This window comes from Sander lucioperca, chromosome 3 (genome assembly GCF_008315115.2).
Source record: "Sander lucioperca isolate FBNREF2018 chromosome 3, SLUC_FBN_1.2, whole genome shotgun sequence".
NCBI classification, from domain to species: Eukaryota; Metazoa; Chordata; class Actinopteri; order Perciformes; family Percidae; genus Sander; species Sander lucioperca.
This window is the reverse complement of record NC_050175.1, coordinates 22,784,969-22,808,799: the sequence shown is the minus strand read 5'-3', so window position 1 is coordinate 22,808,799 and position 23,831 is coordinate 22,784,969. Positions and strand designations below refer to the sequence as shown.

Below are 23,831 nucleotides of genomic sequence, written 5' to 3'. Positions count from 1 at the left end.
GAAAAAAATGTAATGAGACTTTGTATTGCACAGTCACACTCTCCACTGAATGTCACTGACCATTGTCTAACTTAGTTGCAAAACGTGTGAAGTACCCTTCAACTTTCTACCCATTTTCCTTGTCTATATATTGGAATGGTCAATAGAGTATTTTTTATAATAGTTTTCTTTTGATATTTTTCTCAAATTTTTATAAGTGGATTTCCTAAAAACAAATACCAGGAATAATTGGTACTTCCATTTTGACTGTGTACCAAGGCCATATCAGCGAAGCCTCTCCGAACAGCAGCACTGATGTAGGACAGATCTCTTGACTGTATGAACTTACAGACTGTCCTACATCGGCACTTCTTTTCTGAGATCTGAACTGATTTCTCTTTTCATTCTAGTACCAAGACCAAACTTGCAACATTTGTGAAAACTTTGATAATGTTTTAAAATGTTTGTGCTTGTTTAGGATTACCTGTAGACTGTGTTGTGTTATTTTGTGTTACATAATTTACTGGGTTACATTGATGTGGAATGTAAAATGTTGTGATGTAGATCAAAATAATAGTCAGACTAGAGGCTAAATAAACAGTGCTTAAATTTTTAAAGGTCTCCTTGAACATATTTTACATCTTTATGAATTATCTATTTCAGTTTTAGGCTCAATAACATTGGGAACAACCATCAAAGGCAGTCAAAGAGTAGTGGGAGAACACGTCATAACCAAAACAATAAGATGTTTATGGGCATGTCTCTTATCATTTAGTTAAGGTTTTGTTCCAAACATGTAAGACTTGTCTGTTCTTTTAGAAGACGTACTGATGCTGCATAAGTCTCCACTCTTCATAATTATTGTCATGCCTGACACATACTGTATGTGGTAGATATTATGGAAATTCAGCATCAAGAGTATGCACACGACACACAGTGAGAGCTCTTTTTGATGTAGAGGGAAATGTAACATTTTTGCTGTCAAATACTGTTGGAGGAATAAACCCAGAGTGAACTTGAATTCTAAACTATTAAAACAGTTTATTTTCTGACACATCTAACACTTATTTGTTGACGTTCTTTGCAGCAGACACAAATAAATGTTTTCCCTTCCACTTCTTTTACTGTCTTTCCCTAGCTGTATGAAAAGCAGGAAACTACTTCAGAGAAGGAAATTGAAACTTGATGGAAGCATCATTGCAATCCCAACTTAATGGATGTGACAGTTGGACTTCAAATACAGTTTAAATAATTAAGATTTTCTCTTGAACCCAGCAATTTTGTGGTCAAAAACATGTCATAATAATAATAACAATAAATTTCATTTATGGGCGCCTTTCATAGCACTTATTGACACTGTACAGTTAAAACTCAATAAGTGAAGACATTCACACATACAGAGATAGACTAAGAGGTTTCTTACTTTTTCTATCATGCCCTACTGCATGTTTTGCATTAGTTCCAAATGATAAATTCAGGTAAAAATTTGCCGGAATTGCGTTTTTACCATTACATTGGCCATGGCATGAATTGGAGGGCGGGAAAGGCTTCTTGATATTTTGGATTTTTCCCTGTCATAAGTCTCTATGTCTTGTTCTTTACATGCAGTTTCCTGCTAACCTGAATTTTGGTATCCTTTTCAGCATCAAAGTACTCTTATTTGTTTATTTTTATGAATCCGTTTCATAAGCCTTTTTCACATCAAACATTGTGACTTGTCATAGCAGGAAAAGCACAAATGTTACTAATAATATCAATGATCGCTCCGTTCAAGCAATTATTAAATGCAGAGGCAATTAGGGGTGTAAGAAAAAATCGATAGACTTGAGTATCGCAATATTTTATTTAGCAATACTATATTGATTTTCAAAAACGGAATATAGATTTTTTTTTAAAAAAATTTTTATAGTTTACAAAAATATTCATGTAAGACAGTGGTTCACGTTTATGTTGTGATTAAACCCCCTGCCGCTAGATGGCTATGCTGAGACGCACCACTAGTGTCCTTGCCTAACAGTGCCTAGCAGTGCCCATAGACTGTATATAAGAAGGCAGTGCCTGACTTTTTGCTAGAAGCTAACAATGTAGCTATGGCTGAATTTTGGCTTAGAACGTTCCCTCAGGGTTATAACGTTCCCTAAGCGTTAAGGGAACCAACCAACTGAAATGTTCTCCTGTGATTGCACTGTACCTCCACACAATGTTCCCGTTTGGTTGTTTTTGGTTGTTCTGAGTGCGGTTTTGAAATGTTTATTTAAACCAGCTCCATTTAAGTTTTTGAAGTAGCATATAAAAGGTTTGCAGTCACTTGATTTAGATTCACTCAAAAATGATTGGTCTTATAAAATCTAAGTAAGATAAACAACATAGCAAGAGAATATATTTATTTTTAGGCTGATATCAATTTTGCTAAAAACAATACTTTTGTGCTTGATTTCGTTTTTTAACTGTATTAGGTGAAAATACTTAAAACAAGAATCTATCAATAGAATGATTTTCACAACTAAGAAAAATCACTTCTTTCATTTAACTTCTAACAAGTACAAGTGTACAAATCCAACCGTTACACCCTGACCTCTGATCTCAGGTGACCGATTCAAGTCCTGTCCTGACTTCTGTGTTGGATGTATGGATACATGACCTACTTTCTTTAACTGTCTATGGACCTACACTAAACGCGGCTTCACGATCTCACGAAAAAGTAAGTGGAATACGTTACAGTTTCATGATGATGTGGTTGTAATGCAAGGGTTTGGGGTTTAACCTTAAGCCCTTTCCCTCGTAGGGGTTTGTTATATTTTGTTTTTTATCAGGTTGACCAAAAAGAAAGGTTTTGAACAACTCACTTTAGCAGTTGTTTTCCCCCTCATCGCCATCTTGCCAGTCAAGCAGTGAGTTGTTAAAAACCTTCTTTTTAGTAAACAATGTTCTCAATGCTGAGTTCATGTGTAGAGCCCTGGTGAGACTTCGAGCAAAGTTTCACGTTGTGTCGAGCCTTCTTAGTGTTTTAAAAATAGTGATTTTGATGCGATCATAGTAGCCCCTAGCTCTCCCATTCAAAAGGCCATTTGACCCGAAAACGAGAATACGGTCAATCTTAAAAGTGGAGCTTCCGTCCTAATTATGCTTTTAAACGAAAGTTTGACTTAGGTACATTCACAAAAAGACCCTAGGTTGCATTTTGGCGAGAGTTAAGCTTTAAATGACTGCATATATATATATAAGTCTTTGTTTGCTATGCTGCTGTGCACGACGTGTGCTCGGCGGCCATTTTGCAACGCACTTTGGGCAGTTATCGGCAAGCTATTTTCCTATTTAAGTGAATGGGGAAGCATACAGGAAGGGGCGGAGTATGTGTACACAGCTGCCTACTGTACGGTGGCTCTGAAGGGCAAATCACGACGGCAAATAGGAAAACACGACGGCAAATAGGAAAACACGACGGCAAATAGAAAAACACGACGGCAAATAGGAAAACACGACGGCAAATAGGAAAACACGACGGCAAATAGAAAAACACGACGGCAAATATGAAAACACGACGGCAAATAGGAAAACACGACGGCAAATAGAAAAACACGACGGCAAATAGAAAAACACGACGGCAAATAGGAAAACACGACGGCAAATATGAAAACACGACGGCAAATAGAAAAACACGACGGCAAATAGAAAAACACGACGGCAAATAGAAAAACACGACGGCAAATAGAAAAACACGACAGCAAATAGAAAAACACTTCAACAAATCACAAAACACAACGGCATTAACTTCTACCGGAAAAGGTAGGGCCTATCTAGCAGTGGACGGACCCTCCTGATTGGACAGACGCACTGTCTGTCTTTCGCGCTCCCAAATCACCCACAATCCTATGCGCGCGGCTTTGCCGGCTCGTTAAAAAAACAACAACAATGGCGGACCTAAGTGGGAGTGGGAGCGGCATCGCTGATGGCACAATTAACATTTAAATGTAAGTATATTTAGTGTTTGCCGTACATTTGTTATCACCGTTAATGTGTTACATCAATGTCAAGCGTTACGCATTAATGCTGGTACAAATTGCTATTATAATTAGGTAGATACACCCCGAGCTAACGTTAAGCTAACTGAACCTATCATTTAACATTAGGCTGTTAGCTAGCTAGCTGTGTTGCTGTCTTTTATGCCATTTGTGTTCGTAAAGTTTAATGTCCGGTGGCATTTTCATCTCTTTTTGTAAGCCGTTACTGTATATGCGTAATGTTAGCAGAGATTTAGAAATTGGTGTGTTTATCAGTTGTAGCTGCAGGATTGGAGGTAAAGCTGCACCTTGTTATCTTCACTAGCGACGTTAAATGAAAGCTAAAATGTATGAGTAGTTTCCCATGTAACAAGTATAACATTCCGTTATAGCATTTATAATGATAAATATATTTTTCTTGTGTTTGCTGTCTTTTAACAGGGACTAAGGAACAAATGGAGGCTGCACTACAACGCTGAAGTTGGCATCCGATTCGCAGCTTCCGATTCGGCAGTTAAGGGGAAATTTAAGGGGAACTTAAAACTGTCCGATTCAGCAGGGAAACATAATTTACATTGCTAAGTGACTGATCCTCCGTTTTTTGAACCTCTTACTGTATTGAATGAGTGTTAGTCATTAAGGTAAATTATTAATTATGTCTAAAACACACTTTTAGATTTGTGAAAGCTTTGTCTTTATGAGAACACAATAAAGGGAGATTTCACCGTTTTTCTAAACTTGTCAAATCAGGACTAAATTATCCCAGAGAGTCTAAGGAGTCTTAAAAACACAGTTTGAGATTTGTGAAAGCTTTATTCTATTTGTGAAAATGCAATAAAGGGAGATTTTACTGTATTTTTCACATATAGACTACATTGGACCAGGTCCAGATCCAAAACACAATACTTAAGACTTGTCAAATCAGGACTAAATTATCCCAGAGAGGCTAAATAAACTGTTTTATTTTATTGCCACAGCATGGCCTTTGCTAATTGACATTCAACGTACAAGTCCACGTCTCTCCATGTCATTTCTTATATCCATGAGCAGGTCTTCCTTCTCACTTCAAAAGAAAAGTAGAAAAAGTTATTTTTACCTTTTGGAAATCAATCCAAATATCGTCAAAGATTTGCCAGTGGTTTAATTTACTCTTCAAATCCTTCTCCTTCAACATAAGTGTTGTTTTCTCACCTTTCCTCAGAAAAAGAGGCAGGACTGAGTATTAAGATTTTTTTTAATTCATTTTAATCATAGGCCATTGTCTCAGGTGAGGAGCAACCCCACTTCTGGGGAACGCTGGGTCCCGATCTTCTTTGATGATGAAACCCAGCTGGACAGGATTGTGAAATACCTGTCAAACTTCCTCGACAGCTGTGACACACTCTCTGATAAAGTGTGCACCATGGTGTCTTCTGACAGGATCAAATACATCCTAAATGTGTTGCTGTCAGAGATAGGTCCACAGCAGTTCCACATTATATTCATGAAGACATTTTTTTCTATGACTTAAAGTGGCTATATGTAACTTTCAGTTTGTGTTAATTCTAGCGGCCACTTTGGACAAAAGTGGTAGTATTTTCACCACACCTGCTGTCGTAAAGGTCTTTTCTTTACGGTGCTGTATTGCCCACTGTAGATTACCAAGTTTGCGTTACCGTGTTTACACAAGTACAGGGGAAGACCTGCTCATGGATATAATAAATGACATGGAGAGAGTGAGTTAATTCTTGTCCAGTTTTGACAAGTTTAGGTATTGTGGTTTTGGATGTGGACTTGGTCCAATGTGGTCTACATATGCAAAAAACAGTAAAATCTCCCTTGATGACATTTTCACAAATAGAATAAAGCTTTCACACATCCCAAACTGTGTTTTTAAGACTCCTTACTCTCTGGGATAATGTAGTCCAGATTTGACAAGTCTAGGTGGATCTAGACCTAGTCTAATGTGGTTTATATGTGAAAAAAAAACTTTGTGTTCTCATAAAGACAATAAAGCTTTCACAAATCTAAAAGTGTGTTTTAGACATAATTATAAATTTACCTTAATGACTAACACTCATTCAATACAATAAGAGGTTAAAAAAACAGTTTTAAGTTCCCCTTAACTGCCAAATCGGAAGCTGCGAATCGGATGCCAACTTCAGCGTCGTGGCTGCACTAGCGTCACCAGAAGGGAGAGATGAGGAGGAGAGGGAAAGCAAAAGACAAGCAGGGAGACAGAGGCCAAAAAGAGATGTTGAATAGATTATTTGCTATATTAGAGATTGCCATTCAAAAAATAAATGCATTAAATTAACTAGTTTGTCTGTGACTTTTAAGTTTTTGGATGTGTATATAATATAAACTGTTTTTCAATGTTTATTTTTCCATCAAATTATGACCTGGACACAGGAAACTTCTGAGTAATTATATTCAGATGCTACCTGTTTTAATAACTAGTTAGGTATACAACCTCTAAAAAGACATTAATGAAACGTGTATCTTTATTATAACATTTATTCAAACATTACTATATACTGTACACAAGTATATTCAACATGAAGCGGCGATCAGACTCAGCTCCCGATGATGGTGTTGCTTCCGGACTGCAGACAGAAGGAGAAAGATTAGGTTAGTCCAGTAGTTATCCAACCTGTCCTGGTAAGATTAGGTAGTCAGTAGTATCCAACCTGTCCTGGTAAGATTAGGTTAGTCCAGTAGTATCAACTGTCCTGGTAAGATAGGTAGTCCAGTGTATCCAACTGTCTGGTAAGATTAGAATTGTATCATAAGTATATTTAAGCATACTGAAACATGAAGGTACTTCATGTAACTGTGTAGTGGTGTCGTTTCTTCATCATGGTCTTAACTGACAACTGTTGACCATTTAACACACTTACACCTACCTTTACTGTATTAGTGGGTGTTTATCAATGGAGGTATTATGACTTTTCATATGTTGGTTGTAGCCTTGTAGCTTGTGTGTTTACAGTACTATTTACCCTTTCTCACTTGCAGTTTAATGCATATCATACTGCCTGTGGTAGCTCATTAGCTGGTAGCGTTTACCTTGTAGTTGCTGAGACATATTTTGCACTGCATTTGTCTGAAAGCTAGAAGCTACTGGACAATGAGCTAATGTTGCATACATGCAGTAAACTACAAGCTAATGTAAACGGTTAGCTACTGCAATTCTCCTTACCGGTAAGTGTTATGACTACTGTACAAACATGAACTCCCACGAGTTTTTAATTTATTGACATGGGATAAATAAGACAAAACGACTATTGCTTACATTAAAGCCTATCGGTGTCGGTAACGTTACCTACCTTTGCACATTGCGAGCAAAGTTCCTGACAGAATATTCTCCTCCTGCAAGCAGACTGACGCCGATTCACCAACAGCACAGTTCATAGTTCCACATCCATTTCGTCCAGTGTTTTGAAATGAGAAACGGCTAGTCCGTCTGTTAAAAGCATAGACAGTGAGGCACTTTTATTTTTTCACCTCTCCTTCCTGTCAAAAGACAGACAGTGCGTCTGTCCAATCAGGAAGGTCCGTCCTCTGCTAGATAGGCCCTACCTTTTCCGGTAGAAGTTAATGCCGTTGTGTTTTGTGATTTGTTGAAGTGTTTTCATATTTGCCGTCGTGTTTTCATATTTGCTGTCGTGTTTTTCTATTTGCCGTCGTGTTTTTCTATTTGCCGTCGTGTTTTCATATTTGCCGTCGTGTTTTCATATTTGCCGTCGTGTTTTCATAATTGCCGTCGTGTTTTCATATTTGCCGTCGTGTTTTCCTATTTGCCGTCGTGTTTTCATATTTGCCGTCGTGTTTTCATATTTGCCGTCGTGTTTTCCTATTTGCCGTCGTGTTTTTCTATTTGCCGTCGTGTTTTTCTATTTGCCGTCGTGTTTTTCTATTTGCTGTCGTGTTTTCCTATTTGCCGTCGTGTTTTTCTATTTGCCGTCGTGTTTTTCTATTTGCCGTCGTGTTTTCATATTTGCCGTCGTGTTTTCGTATTTGCCGTCGTGTTTTTCTATTTGCCGTCGTGTTTTTCTATTTGCTGTCGTGTTTTCATATTTGCCGTCGTGTTTTTCTATTTGCCGTCGTGTTTTCCTATTTGCTGTCGTGTTTTCCTATTTGCTGTCGTGTTTTCTTATTTGCCGTTTTGTTTTCATATTTGCCGTCGTGTTTTCCTATTTGCTGTCGTGTTTTCCTATTTGCTGTCGTGTTTTCTTATTTGCCGTCGTGTTTTCATATTTGCTGTCGTGTTTTCATTTTTTCTGTTGTGTTTTCCTATTTGCCGTTGTGTTTTATGATTTGTTGTTGCGTTTCTCTAATTGCTGTGGTGATTTGCCCTTCAGAGCCACCGTACTACTGGCTTTACAAACTAACCCCATGCATTTCTATGGATGTTGTGTCTCCCCATTAGAAAGTATATGGGCTACAATGCAAAAATCCTGAGAAAATCCTGTCACATACAATGTTTGTATACATTCAAATATTCTTTTTGCAATCAGTACAAATTGTATGGTCTTATTTCAGATGAATCCGTTCCACAAGCAAGAAAGCATTCCAGGATGGAGTGTGTCCAGAAGCCCTGTCCGTAAGTTAATATTTATGCATGCATTTAAGAAACTAGTCATATTTCCTACCATGGAACTACTGACACTCAACCTGGTGCATATCATGTGACTGTTCTGATGTGTTTGTCTCTTCCTGCCTTTTTTCAGGTCAGCAGACGTCACTGCCTCTACCACCTGCATGTACGTTTTTTATTTTTTTAGCAATTATCTAATGTAACAACATAGGTTCATCTTTTGCAATGGCATGTGCAAGAAACCTGCCATAAATGAACTGACCAATATTCATATCTGCTTTCTTTTTAGATGAGTCAACAGGAAACTAGCCGGTCGCCCAGAGCTGGATGGGTCTATTGTAACGCAAGCTCTGCCTGTCACTTCATCTTGGGACCCAGTTGAAGGTACAGTGGCTTTGATTTTTCCATTTCCAATTCAATACAATTTCATGACAAGAAACTTGAGAGTAACTTAACTTTTTTGTTGTTGTAAACAGCAGAACTCATCACACAGCGGGGGGTGGCTCAGCCATTGAGACGGAAATGACAGGTAAGAAGACTCACTTAAGTTGTTCACATATGCAAGTATATAATGTATTACAACTAAAACTAACACCATTAATTTTTCCATAGCTATGAGGACAACCATTACCCGCATGGCACAACGGATGGATGCATTTAAGGAGAAGATGGATGAGCTGCTTGTGCTCTTAAGGAGCTTCCAGTCACCTCCCTCTGCTCCAGTTGAAGACATGTTGCTGTTGCCCTGCTCGACAGTCACCGAGCTGCTTGAGTTCAACAGGAGTCTCGGTCAACAAAATGGTAATTAAGCGACCATAGTCCTGCCCTACCCTGCCCAAAGATTAACACTATATAATTGCATAAATTCAAATATCATTATAACTGAACTGACTTCTCTACAAAATGAGATTGTACAAGCTCTCCACTTTGTTCTACACGTGTAATTTGTATTACTATATGTTTTACAGCAACTTTTCCTGACAACCCTTGGAGGACCCCACAGTGTTCCCCACATTACTTTGCACTCGCCGGGTTCGGGATTGGGTTCGGTCGGGTTCAGTAGAGTTCGGCGTCAGATTCGGTCGGGTTCGGGATCGGGTTCAGTCGGGTTTGGCATCGGTTTCAGGCGGGGTCGGGTTCGGTCAGGAAATCTCATCTCTGTGGCAATATTCACAGGACAGTATGTTAAAATGTATTTATTTTTGTAACAGTATTATGGAATGCAATGCCGCTATGTTTGACTGGACATACCAGCTATTTCAGATTATAATGGGCTCTCGTCTTTGCAAATTATGCAATCAAATTGTTTAGCATTTGCATGAAGTAATATAACAATATTAATGAGTGTAGCTTTAATGCTTTGCCTGGTTTACCCTCCCATAGGAGCTGTAGTTTTTGTCGAATCAAACATCCCTTTACTGCTTCACAAGGCTTTTATTGAGCTGGGAAACAACTCCCGCTTGCTGCATAGCCTTAGGTTGACATGTGAATGCTACCTCCCAGGTGCGTTAAAATGGAGTAACAGTTAGAGCTAAAAATGTATTTATTTTTGTAACAGTGTTATTGTTATGCATTGAATATAATAAGGTATATCCATGAATGTCACTTAGTCAGGGGTCGTCAGTTTACCCAAGGATAGTAATGGGGTCATAAAAAGGTTGGGAACCACTGAGGTCCCCCCTCCCTGTATAGGCCGACAGGTGATGTGGAGGTTTCAAACTGTATGTGGTTGTCACTCTTCGTTCTTTGCCTTAATACTATACTTCAGGTAGTATCGTTGGACTTCTTGTCAAGAAATGTTAATACAATGTTTCGTCTGCGTATGTCAACCCAAACAGCAGATATTGTCATTAATATCATAAAATATGGTGTAATATTGATGATACCATGGTTTGTTAAAGAAAAAGGTAAATACATGTAGGTGGGTTATATTTTTTATCAAATTTGATAAGATCATTGTTTTTATAAAAGTTGTTTTTGCTTCTAACAAAAACCACAGAACTTTAAAGTCCATGGAGAACTATCTCCCGCACCTTCACCACTAACACAGAACGTTTAGAGAACGTTGGGAAACGTTAAACGTGAATTATACTAGACGCATCCAAGGTGGCGCGCGCCATCGTGATGTCAAAATGACGTAATATCCTGCCGGCGCGCCCGATTTATGGCGCGCGAGCAGAGGTCGCGCACAGCTCTTTTTTTTTTTCAGTGGCACGCGACAAAGCGGAAACGGGAGGCCTGAACGACTTCGCCGACAACCTGATGCCAGGACTCTCAGAGTGACTGCAATTCTCTCTTGTAAACTGTTGCTAGGTTAAGATGAGTTCTTTTATGGTGAATGAAAGGCTTGATCCGACGAAGTAGGTCATCGAATCAAACCGAAGAATTGACGGCAATGCTGCAGCCAGTTCTGCCGTTGTTTACTTTTTTCTTCTTCTTCTAGTCCGTAGAAAGAGTAACGTCTGTAGCCTTTGCTCATTAGCGCCACCTCTGTTCAGGAGAAGACGGCAACTAGTGTCGCGAGCACCAGCGCGGGTATAAATATGGCGCGTTCATGCCACCTCGGAATGACAGGGACCGCCCCCGTGATTACGTTGTTTTTCCGACTACCAGCGTTCACATGTGTCGGTACACGATCCGTTCTGCACATGCGCAAGATAATACTGTTTTACCGAGGATACGACCTGCACGATCTGTTCCACGCTAGCCTCCACTGGGAAGCTAACGTTAGTTTAGCTAACAGCTAATTCGGCTAACCGCTAGCTGACAGCTAGATTCAGTCTAAAATAACATTAACTCAAACGTAATGGGAAAAGCAGGCTACAGCTAAATTAAGACTTCACAGTAATAACAATAAAGACAAGTATTGAGTGATTGTATTTTAAATGAGCACAAGTAAAGTAGAACTGACGTAACAGCTGTTATATATGGGGTGTATATATATAGGTGTTTGTTATATATGTCAACGTTTATTTTCAAGTTTTATTTTGAGGGTCTTTTAAAGTTATTACATGCTGTCTCAGCTAGCAGTTAGCCGAATTAGCTGTTAGCTAAACTAACGTTAGCTTGCCTGTGGAGGCTAACGGCAGACCGCTACAATCAGCTAGCGGTTAGCCGAATTAGCTGTTAGCTAAACTAACGTTAGCTTGGCTGTCGACCGGAAGCGTGGAACAGATCGTGCAGTGTCGTAAATCCTCGTACAACCGCGCATGCGCGAACATTTTGCGCATGTGCAGAACGAATCGTGCAGGCAGAACGGATCGTGTACCGACCATATCTATGGTACCGACAACATGGTTAGGATGGTCGGGATGCGTGTTCTTCTTCTTCTGTTATATTGGCATTTGGCATAACAACTTGTTGCATGACTGCCACCAACTGTTGGCCGTAGCCTAGAGCATCAGGTGTGTGAAAACCTGGTGAAAACATGGATGCCACAATAATTTGCTGCTGTTTTCTTATGCGAGCATACAAACAGCACATCGTCAGGTGTTTGTGTTATCTGCAGGACAACGAACGGGAAAGGACACGGATAATGTGTTGTTTTTTTTTTTATACATAGGCCTATCTATGAATAATTTGAAACATGTTATGTCTGTGTATGTTTCTCAGCAGAGGCGTTTGTCCACAATAAATAAGTTTATTGTCATTGAAATATGTTCAGTGAACCAAAGTCGCCTACATCAAACGTCAGTTGTCAACAACGCGTCACCAACTGGGAAACTCGGTTAGCAAAATCTGGCCCGAGTTTCCCACCTCTAATTCCGACAGGAAGGGACATGAATGATGATGTTTTCACTCGGAAAAACGTTTTTCCGATGTCCATGAACGCACGGATAGTCACGGCGATCCCATGACGTCACATTTGTACGCGCCAGCTGGGCTGCGTCCAGTATATAACAGCCTTAGGTTTCTGGTTCTCTTAAGGTTAGTTCGAACCAAACCAAAAACTAACGTTTAGGGAATACTACTTTAGCGTATAAAAATTTGCTCACTAAGAACCAATCCCAAACTGGCATTTTGATTTTCTGTACTGAATTGTTTACCTAAAGTAAACTTCTTTGACTTTTATGCACATCATGTCTTTTTTTAAATATTATTTTTTTTCTAAAATTATACTTAAAAAGTCCCAATATATCGCCTTATCGAAATATATTGCAATATATTGAATCGTGACCCATGTATCGTGATACGTATCATATCGCCAGATTCTTGCCAATACACAGCCCTAGAGGCAATTATAAAAAGCCTTTCTGCCTACACTAAATATCAAACAAAAGCCAGACACTATATCGTATTAAGTTGCTTTGAGCTGTTAATTCACCATTTCTAAACAGAGGCAGAACGTAACTAAATCCTCGGAGATGACTGGGCGAAGACAGCAGTTTTCATCAGACTCACCCTGGGTCCGATTAATTAAGTGTGCTGCTAACTAATAACATTATCGTCGGCAAAATACCCCCACAAAAATACAGAGAAATTATCCAATGTATTCTCTAATGTGAATATTAAAGGTAGGTTATGTCTGAGAGAACATCCTTTCTACACAGTAAAATCTGTAAAGACCCAAATGACAGAGACACAATCATGGAGAGATACAACATGAAGATATCAGAAGAGGACACAAAATCTGAATGCTGGCTAGTTTAAATGAGGTGTACTCATGTTATTGGTTTATTTGACAGTGACATTTTTGCATTAAAAAAAACTATTTTTCTATTGTATCAAGTACAAATTTCATAGAATACAATTTTAACATTGCTGCATAGTTATAAAACAAATACAGAAATATGACATAATAATTTTGAATAAATAGACCTGAATACAATCTTTCTTGGAAGATTATAGTTAAAATGCCACATACAAATAAATAACTCTTGCATTTCACTGCTTTTTGATTGTTTTTCATAGCGTCAACAGACTGGTGGTTTTCTTTTTTACAGATATTACATCTTATGCATGAAACAGTTGTTGTAGAGGTTTACAATGAACTCACTGTTATGACTGCACAATAACATATCAGCAGGCTCTATACTGATATTGAATTTATCGCAGTGTAAAATCGTTAACATTCACAGTTGCACTTGAGGAATCTGCAGCCCTGTAAAGTTTATGTGACACTCCGGAACAGCAGGCAGCGGTTTACCTGCTTTCTGTCCTTTATTGAACACGAAGAAGAAGCAAGGTTTCTTTCGCCTTCATCCCGTGACGTAACTTCCTTTCTGTCCGTGCTAACCTCGAAGTGAACACGCGTTCACCGTCTAGCTCAAGTGAGTGTCTTTTTTATGACATTATAAATGTATTCATCACCGGAGAAATGCACGTGATATCCAAATAAATAAGTAAACTTTCAACCCCAGTAGATGAAAATCCTTAAAGTGCGGCATTTTAGTAATATGAATTCCTTTTCTGCACTGCTAGTGGCGGCTAAGTCAGCCAGCTAATGTTAACGGGACTGAAGAACACGCCACCACATGGATGTAAAATTAGTTTTCTTTTGTCACATTTTAAACCATTTGTGTTAAGTAAATTCACCTAGTTTTCACTACAGGGACTTTATACTAGATACTAGCTTTAAATTGAGTTCTCGTCGCTAACTCAAAGACCCAATAGATTTAGATTTGGTGCCTAGCCATCTAGCTAAGTTATTAGTTTATCCTGCCATGCTAATTCGATTAAAAAACATTAAAATCTTGTTAACTTGAAGTGATATGCGATACATTTGCACAAGTACAAGTCAGCTAAATAGGATTAATAGGACGCAGTTATATAAAGTAAGCATTAAGAAGAACACCCAGTGAGAGCTATTTTCTTTGTAACGTTACGAACACAGTAATCTTAAGTATGTGGCCGAGATTAATCTTAAAAGTATTTTGAAAGTATTTTGATATCAAGAAATGAGAGGGAAATGTTTTGCCTTCGCTGATGCCAGACTAGAATTTTGAATCTTTGATTAGTTGTGAAACATGTAATACATGAGTCTGTTTAGCATCATTTCTGAACTAGATGAGAAGGGGAAAAAAAGTAGAAAATCAGATTAGAAATGTTTGCAGCTCACAAAAGCTAATGCTTAATATGTGATTTTTGCTAATAGGTGCCTCCAATTAATAACTTCTGTTTCTTTAGCAACTTTCATACAATAAATAATGTATACTTAATCCCTTTTGGGGAAATTATTTTATTTATTTTGCAGTGCTTAGAGCACAGGCAGAGTGCCTACATTTTGTACATGCCACATTTACGGTTTTAATGTTGATCTTAAATCTGTTCATTTAAGACAATGTGGTGAGGTTACTTTTATTTAGAAAATTTAAAAAAAGATGTTGAAAGGTGGCCAAATGTGTACATGTCTTGTATTTGAGTTTCTGGTCAGTGATTAACACATCTACTCACAATTGTTAAACCTTCCTGGTTATTTTTGCAGGATGCGTTACGTAGCTGCTTACCTGCTCGCTGCCCTGGGTGGCAATGGCAACCCTGAGGCCAAGGACATCAAGAAGATCCTGGAAAGTGTTGGCATTGAGGCCGATGACACACGCCTGGGCAAGGTACAGAGCAGTCTGCACTTTGTTTCTGATGTTGTGGCAGCAGCTCTTCTACCAGCGGCTAGTCATTGCCTTGGTGTTATTCACAAATGTGATTTCTCTCAACAGGTCATTACTGAGCTCGCAGGCAAGAATGTGGAGGAGGTGATTGTCACAGGTGAGTTTTTGCCGCTGTATTTGTGCTTGTGTTTAGTGATGAATTTTTATTTTAGATGGAAATCAGAACAGTTTTTTTTTTTTTTTCTTGTAGCAAAAGGATGTATAGCAGGCGGAGGCAATTTTTGTTTAGCTAAAACGATAAGAGATTAAACATGTTCCCACTTTGATACCTTTGAAGCTATGTCTGAGTATTACTAACTAAATTGCCAGATTATATCTAATAACAACATACCGTGTCTGACCTCTATCTTGTTTCAGGCTGCTGAGTGTCAATGTTATCACTTGTGCTTTATGTCTGCCAACTCGTGTCTCCTCAGGTTATGGTAAACTGGCCAGCGTGCCAGCTGGGGGTGCTGTAGCCGTTGCCAGCTCTGCAGCCACTGGCTCAGGCGGAGCCGCTGCCCCTGCAGGTGAGCTTTGCAGCTTAGCACCTTGTTTGTCAGCATCACTTGGCACACGGTGCCTTTGCCTTCACCTTGTATGTTAATGTGATTACATGCAGCCAAATCAGTTAGTCGCCCTTACTCTTTCATGGAATTAAATTGGACAAATCATTTTAGCCTGACAGAATGTACCTGGTTGGTACAAGTCATGTAGGTAGTGGTGTAACAGATCACAAAACTCACGATCGGATCAATTTTCGGATCAGCACAAAGGGGGAATTTAAATGATTTATTAAAAATGTAATACTATTAACTTTCAACAATAATGACTTCTTTCCCCAGTAAATTGCGGTTAAAGGGACAACAGCAGTGACCAAGTGCTAGTTTGTGTCTTTTAGCTCTTAGCTTTAGCGGCAGACGGTTGTACGTCACGGTGTTGGAATCCTCTACAGTGAAATACAGACACAGTTTAGATGTCAGCATTTTAACAGTGTTTAATCCAGCTACTAGCTAACGGTAGGCTAACGTTACTCAATGCCAAGTGTAACGTTAGCGCTTACTAGCGTGACATGCAGCGATGCTTCTGTTGCCTGCAACGTCGGTTTCGGAGCATCAGAGAGCAGCGCAGACATTTAAGTGGCACCGAAATGAGTTTAGCTGTTCCTTAGATGTTATGGTGACTATAGCAGGGAATAATACGTGTTTTGTTTTACAGCTGAGGAGAAGAAGGAAGAGAAGAAAGAGGAGTCTGAGGAGTCCGATGACGACATGGGATTCGGCCTGTTCGACTAAACTTTTTCAAAATTTGAATAAAATTTATTAAAAAAACTAAAGTGTTAGAATTTCTTTTTCACTGCAGAATGACCTAGTACAGTGGTTCCCAACCTGGGGTCCGGGGACCCCTCAGGGGGGCGGCAAAGATCAGAGGGGGAGCGCAAGTCTTTATCTGGTTTGAGGTTGAGGTAAAAAAAAATATTTGCACATGTTAAACAAACTATGATAATACACCAGAATGGATAATGTATACAAAAGATATCCTCATTTTTCCTGCTGCCACGGCAACACTATTTTATGAATGAAACATGGCGGAGAAACGTAAAAGTGCTGATAACTCCTCTGTATCAAAGAAAGTAAGGCTCTATCTCGAGAGTTACCTCAACTTCGGTTTCGGAGGGGGGGCTCAGCTTTTTTTAGACATAAGTAGGGGGGGCACCAAGGAAAAAAGGTTGGGAACCACTGACCTAGTAAATCAAATGTTACTGGTATTTAATAGGGTAGAAAAACAGGTGATGAAAACTGAGCCTCCTGAAAAAGATTCAAAAGGAGCCACTTATATCCCAAATGTTTTTGATGTGTAGAATTCGGGAAATGATTTTGACAGATTATGCACATTCAATATTACCTGCAGTAATTGTGCTGTAGAACACAACTAATGCAGCTAGTCGACTCATCATCCCAGTGATCGACAGATGGCGCTGTTGTATTTTGCACTGCGATCATCAGCAATCAGTGAAATTGAACAGCAAAGACAAATGTTCACACAGTACGTTTTAATTGGGTCAAACCATGTCACTAAATGCTTTCAGTCCATATAGTTCAAGGGTCAATATCACACAAAAAGGCATGTGTCATATCCACTGCACCATCACCACCACATGTAGGTAAGAATAGTTGTAAATAATCCAATAGCATCTTCACACTTGCTGCAGAGGAGTGATAAAGGACCTTATTTGGTACATTCTAAAACTTGTATGCCCAGCATGAGTTTAAATACTCCTTCAGGAAGACAGGAACGTTAGAATTGGGATGGCACTACACGGCACCACATTCTGGTTAAACTACTTTTTAATCCTAAATGTCCTTGATCGAGATTTCATTAAATGCTTCCGTGTACAGTAAGTCATCAAAGTCTTCTGAACTTCTTCACGTCTCCAGAGTCCTGCTCTTGAGTTTTTCCATAACACAGCATAAAGCCAAAGTCCCGCCCCAATGTATGTAATGGAAGCACCATATCACTATCAAGATCACCTTAAAACTAGATGTTGACACAGGACCTCTTTTTAAGACAGGGCCTAAAATCAGGTAATAAAGCAGGACCCATCATACAGCCTTTATTATGCCAGTTGATATTGTGCTTATGTTTATAAGTTTATACAATTAATCAGATTACCACCAACCAACTGCCACACAAAGAACCTGTGAACCTGGGGCTTTTGGTACCCAGTGGCAGTTGCCCACTTAGCCCAGTTGGTAATCTAGCCTGGTCAAATATAAAAAAAGCAACAACCAGCAACTTTTTTACTGTTCTATGAACTTTTAACATGGCAAAAGACACCGCATGTCTCAATAAACTAATTAGTCATGTCCTGGTGTGTGACTATAGACTTACTCAATCCCCAACTTTTCAAAGTTTTCTGATGTACTGAATCATGCCATGAGTCAGGAAGGCAAGGCAGCTTTGCTTGTATAGCACATTTCAGCAACAAGGCAATTCAAAGTGCTTTACATAAAACATTAAAGAGCAGTTAAAAACATTCAAAAATATAAAAAACAAATAAAATATGAGAATAAAAGTTACAGTGCAGGAGAAGAAATGAACAATTATTTAAAGAAATGCAGCATAAAAACAAAGGTATTCAGCCTTGATTTAAAAGAACTTGCTGAGACCTGCAGTTTTCTGGGAGTTTGTTTTCCAATATGAGCAGCATCAAAACTGTAAAAAAAATAAAAAAGTAGATGGTAGCTCTAAGAGTTTTTTTTGTTTTTTTTTATGTTGAAGGTCTGAGGATAGAGGATGTTGTATGCTGTAGATATGGTTAATTCTCTCTTCTCTGACATTGACTCATATGCCTCCTCTGTTCTTGACTGCATAAACTCACATCAATAGTGTCACCACCCTCAAACGGATTACCACTTTCCCTAATCAGAAGCCATAGATGAACAGTGAGGTCAGACTCCTGCTGAAGGCACGGAACATTGCATTCAGATCAGGTGATGCTCAAGCCTATAACTCATCCAGGGCTAACCTGAATAGGGACATCAAAAAAGCCAAGTACAACCACAAGCTAAGGATTGAGGATCACTTCAAGAACAACTCTGACCCCCGACGCATGTGGCAACGCATCCAGGCCATCACTGACTACAAAGCTACCAACTCCACCCCCCCTGTTACCGACACCTCTTTGCCTGATGAGCTGAACCACTTCTTTGGCCGCTTTGATAGGGACAACAAAAGCCATTTTCCGACCAAGTAGTTACAGGAACTTAGTTATAGGAAAAGTCCACTTCTAAACAGATCTACTAACTACTCTCCCCCAAAACCGGTTTTGCCATTTGCATTCACACTGGCCAAGTGGCCATAGGGACTATAGGAGGGGTAAGGGAGTGATGTAAGCACGGCAAGGGTCTTTATAGCGTTAAAATCAGAAAACAAATACACCAAAAAAAGTATGAACTAAATACTAAATCTAATGTATATAGCATATTTGTCATAATTTAAACAAGTCTCCCGAAGAGAATCGAGTATCTCTCTCTCCCCCGCCTCTGCCTGCTGCGCTGTGACCATGTGTGTGCGTGTGTGTGACTGCGAGTTTTGTCAAGCCCACAGGGCACGCTTGTGGAGTTTAACTCCGAAAAGACAGTTAACCACAGGTTCCCGTTAATCTAATGATGGACATGTGTTGTGATATTTAAACAAACGAACCGCCAACGGCGAAATAAAAGCCTCTTATTTAGGAGACCGGTCTGAGAGACCTCCAGCTTACAGCGGGGTCTCTGAGCCAGTCATGGCCGAGCCTGCTGGCTGTCGCCTCACTTCATGGAGCTTCTCAACTCCGAAAACTTTGAAGCAAATTGTCAATTCGGCATCAATTTTCGCAAGACTGCCTAGATTCGAAATCTAAACAGTTTCTCGCCTAAAACCATAGACTGTAATTATTAATATTATACAGTATATGCCTAAAACGTTGTCAGAAGTGAATTTAGTGATGAATAAGATGGCAAAAATGTTGAAATTGTCCCGTTGTTGATCTGTCTGTACCATAGACTGTACAGTCTATGGTCTGTACCAGAAACCCATAGACTACATAAGAAGTAGAGGAGACCCTCGTTGACCTAAGTTCGTTTGCTTAAAAGGAACAACGAAAAGACCCTGCCCTGAAGTAGGAGCTGAAAGAGTTACAGGAACTGCGGCCAGAGGAACTTAAAAATCCCCAAATTGGTCCAGTCCGAACACGAGAAAAAAAAGAAGGAATTTTATGTTCTAGGAACTGCAAAAATCCCTCCGGTCGGAAAGCGGCTATGAGTCTTTTTTTTTTTTTTTTTTTTTTTTTACAGGCCTTAAGCCTCCATGTCTTTTTTTTCTTCTTCTTTTTACAGGCCTAAGCCTCCGTGTCTTTTTTCTTTTTCTTTGTTTTTTTCATACCCCTCCCTCTTCCTGGCAGTGACGTCACGGTCCATACCATCTGTTTATCAGCCGAGGTTCAGGCCGAAACTCGCAGTCGATTTCTTGTTAGCGGACAGTGAAGGTTACCTGCTTCAACAGTGCTTGAACGGCAACCTTTCAACTGTATTCAAAGACCTACAAATCGCTTTGATAACTCAGACCACCATCGATAACAATCTGATCATATTTTAATTACCTTAAAATATCAGCTAGCTAAGTATTCCAGAACACGTTTATCTTGCTAGCTAGCTAACGTTAACTGTTTGTTTTGCTAACAAGCCACTCGGACAGCTTTTCGACCTCCCCACAAGAAGACCCGCCGCTAAGATTTGGTAAGAGTTCATCTCTAAGTTTTTTGTCTTCTCGTACGTATATTTGTTTGTCACTCAGGAACCTACACCGACGACTAATGTTAATGTTGGTCTATGTGCAGAGTAAGGTAACCTTAGTAACGATAACGTTACTGGTGCGGTTGTTTATCTCGTGGCCTTGGCGCAGTTGGCTCTCAACCCTTTGCGTAATCTCTTATACTGGATTTGTCAAACTAAACGGTAACAGTTCCTTTGTTTAAGGAACTGTATATTTTTACAGTGGTGCATGGCAAGTCGTAGTGACATGTAATAGCTAGACTGGATATGTATTACATTATGGGCATTTGGATATCTAACATGTAATTACAGATAGCTTGGAGTGTGACTCGGTTACATGTTAAAACGGCTTGCCATAATCGTGATTTAGCTAAAGCTATCCCTAATTCCTACTTTCATGCGATGTTTGATGCAAACATATTAGAGCTGGTAAAACCAACTGTAATGTTAATATGATTTTCTGGCAATTCTTAGCTTTTACTTAAGTGACAAGATTCTGCCTCAGATTTGACAAATTTGAGTTGTATAATTTTGAGTCTTGTTTGTTTGTCTAGTAAGGATTTTTTTTTTTTTGCTGTGTTTCAGAACCATGAGTTCCCAGGTGAGACAGAACTTCCACCCGGAGTGCGAGGCTGCAATCAACATGCAGATCAACCTGGAGCTGTATGCTTCCTACGTCTACCTGTCTATGGTGAGAGTCCAATAAATAGTTAGAGGAAAGTGTGAACACAGATGAGTGGAAAACCCAGGGTGGAACAGCATAAGGGGAACTGTTTATACCTGTTATTATAGAGAAGTGATTCCAATTCCTTTTAACTAGACTGTATAGCACACTGCTAAGAATAAAAGCCACTGTCAGAGCAGCCGTTATGCTAGTTAGACATGTGATTGAGCTTTTATTTGTCAGTTTGATATCATGTGTTTTAAACTGAGGGTAAATGAATGTTGTGTGGCTGAGTAATAAAACAAAGGTTGAAGTTCCTTTTGAGACCAATAGAGACAGGGCAGAGAGTGCATCGCCTGACCTTTTTAAAATGGGCTTCATTTGAAGCACAGCTTTCACCTATCGATCCCACACACATGAACATTTGCATTTATATATATATATATATATATATATATTAGTAGTGTAACCTATTTAATAGAAGCGACACCGTGCTTAACAGTTAGGCTGAATTGTAAAAGATGGAAGCTACTGTTGGAAAATGTATTTTATAACGTAATTTCAGCGTATTGAACTCTGCATCCACAGCTAGTTTTAGCTGTTGTGTAATTATCTTGGTATTTGTGTTTCAGTCACATTTCAGGAATTTTTAGGTTATTCACCTGAAGGAAATTAAGTGTCATTTTTAAAACACCAACATTCCCTTCTTTCCTCCTCGTAGGCATACTACTTTGACCGGGATGACCAGGCATTGCACAACTTTGCCAAGTTTTTCCGCAGTCAGTCACACGAGGAGCGCGAACATGCTGAGAAGCTGATGAAACTGCAGAACCAGAGGGGGGGAGGGATCGTCTTAAAAGAAATCAAGGTATGAGCTTAAATTTGTTGTTGTTTTTTTGCTTATTTTTTTTTTTTTTTTTTCGCCTTTATTTGATAGGACAGCTAGGTGAGAAAGGGGAGAGAGAGAGGGAAGACATGCAGGAAATTGTCACAGGTTGGATTCGAACCCTGGACCTCTGTGTCGAGACATAAACCTCTCAGTATATGTGCGCCTGCTCTACCCACTGACCCAACCTGGCCACTTTTTTTTTTATTTTTTATTTTAATAAATACATTGACTTAATGTGTGTTTAACTCCAGCAATGGGTATGCTATTTTCTGTTCTGGGCTATCGTATAGCCTGTGTTGGGAGGGTAACATAACGCCAAAAAGATAACATGGGGTGTGAGTGTGCTGCATCGCTTATCTTTACTGACACACAAACACAAAACGTTAAACTGCAAGCCCCCTCTCCCACTGTCTGGGTTTGGTCGTTGGCCTCCTACCTCTCATTAATAAGTGTCTCACTGATGACCTGCTTTGTATTTCAGAAGCCAGAGAGGGATGAGTGGGGCAGTGGAGTTGAGGCTCTTGAATGTGCCCTGCAGCTTGAGAAGAGTGTGAACAAGTCACTGCTGGACCTGCACAAGCTCTGCGCTGATCACAATGACCCACATGTGAGTGTTGACGCTTGATGGTTGCAAAGCACCGTAACATTTTTTCCTTCTGTCACATTTTAGAGACCACCAATCCAAAATTCTCAAAATTAAAATAACTATGAAGTATTTTAATGAGGACATTAGCAGATCCAGCTACTGATCCAGTTAGCTCTTGCATAGCCCCTGCAGTATTAGCCTGTTATAGAATTTAAAAAAAATACTAAGATTCGAGCACAAGTACTTAAGACATACACCTGCACTCAAGAAATAGAGATGGATGCAAAGTAGCTGCAAATTCTGCAGGTGTCCTTTTTATTTTTTGCAAGATGTGAAAACACCTGTCAGACTTTGATGTGGCCTATATGGGATTTCCAAAGTACAGCTGAGTTGTTTTAAAGCAAATGTACAGTTTGCTGACTTTACCTTTTTTTTTTTTTTTTTTTTTTTTATATCAATATACAGAACAAGTTTTGTTTTCAAATCCAGTGGATTTTGCATAGCTATAACTCACGGTTGCAAAATAAGACTGATTGTACCATCAGAAAAGAATCATCATGAAAGTGTCAATTCAAATTTGTGTGTAACCTTTGCTTATGTTACTTTCAAAATATTTTAGCAGGTAAATTAAAACAAAACAAAGACCATGCCATATTGGACATTCTGTCAGTTAAATTCAGTGAGTGAGTTTCCGCTCTCTAATTTGATTAAACTCTCTCTTTCTTTTAGTTGTGTGATTTCATTGAGACACACTACCTGGATGAGCAGGTGAAGTCCATCAAAGAACTGGCAGACTGGGTGACCAACCTGCGCCGCATGGGAGCTCCTCAGAACGGCATGGCAGAGTACCTGTTTGACAAACACACCCTGGGCAAAGAAAGCAGCTAAATCCGTCCGGATCACCTTTTGCAATAGCTTTCCATATATGTATATTGGTATCTTGCTTTCCTCATATGAAGCCATCTGCACCTGCTAGTCATTTAAACATCATATCATGTTGCTATTGCTGATCCCTCCACTTTACAGTTACTTCACCAATCCCCAGTTCCTAGAGCTGTTTACCTTCAAAGCCCACTTTTCTATATTCCACTTCTCTCTTTGATGTCAGCTATGCCTAAGTCATTACTATGTATTTACTGTGTTTTATGCCAGCAGCTGTTAATCAAACTAAATAAAATGAACCCTCTGGATTCTGATTAGTCTTTTCTTTCTTTTTTTCTTCGTCCCAATGTTA

At 39.3% G+C, this 23,831-nt stretch overlaps 2 protein-coding genes and 1 long non-coding RNA gene across 3 annotated transcripts; 2 read left to right on the top strand and 1 right to left on the bottom strand.

Annotated features, from left to right (window-relative positions):
- Nucleotides 1–13,699: 13,699 nt before the first annotated feature.
- LOC116067658 (60S acidic ribosomal protein P2-like) lies at nt 13,700–16,474 on the top strand. The gene is made up of 5 exons (XM_031324127.2): nt 13,700–13,829; nt 14,984–15,107; nt 15,213–15,261; nt 15,581–15,673; nt 16,362–16,474. The coding sequence occupies exons 2-5, from the start codon at nt 14,985–14,987 to the stop codon at nt 16,436–16,438; spliced, it is 342 nt and encodes a 113-aa protein (XP_031179987.1). The 5' UTR covers nt 13,700–13,829; nt 14,984; the 3' UTR covers nt 16,439–16,474.
- Nucleotides 16,433–17,000, bottom strand: LOC116067659. Its single transcript, XR_004109282.1, has 2 exons — nt 16,888–17,000; nt 16,433–16,511 (listed from the first exon to the last, which is right to left on the bottom strand). It is a non-coding gene; the product is annotated as an uncharacterized LOC116067659 (long non-coding RNA).
- A 3,112-nt stretch (nt 17,001–20,112) lies between these two features.
- Nucleotides 20,113–23,793, top strand: fth1a (ferritin, heavy polypeptide 1a). Its single transcript, XM_031324125.2, has 5 exons — nt 20,113–20,422; nt 21,044–21,149; nt 21,844–21,990; nt 22,493–22,618; nt 23,327–23,793. The coding sequence occupies exons 2-5, from the start codon at nt 21,048–21,050 to the stop codon at nt 23,483–23,485; spliced, it is 534 nt and encodes a 177-aa protein (XP_031179985.1). The 5' UTR covers nt 20,113–20,422; nt 21,044–21,047; the 3' UTR covers nt 23,486–23,793.
- The last annotated feature ends 38 nt before the right edge of the window (nt 23,794–23,831 follow it).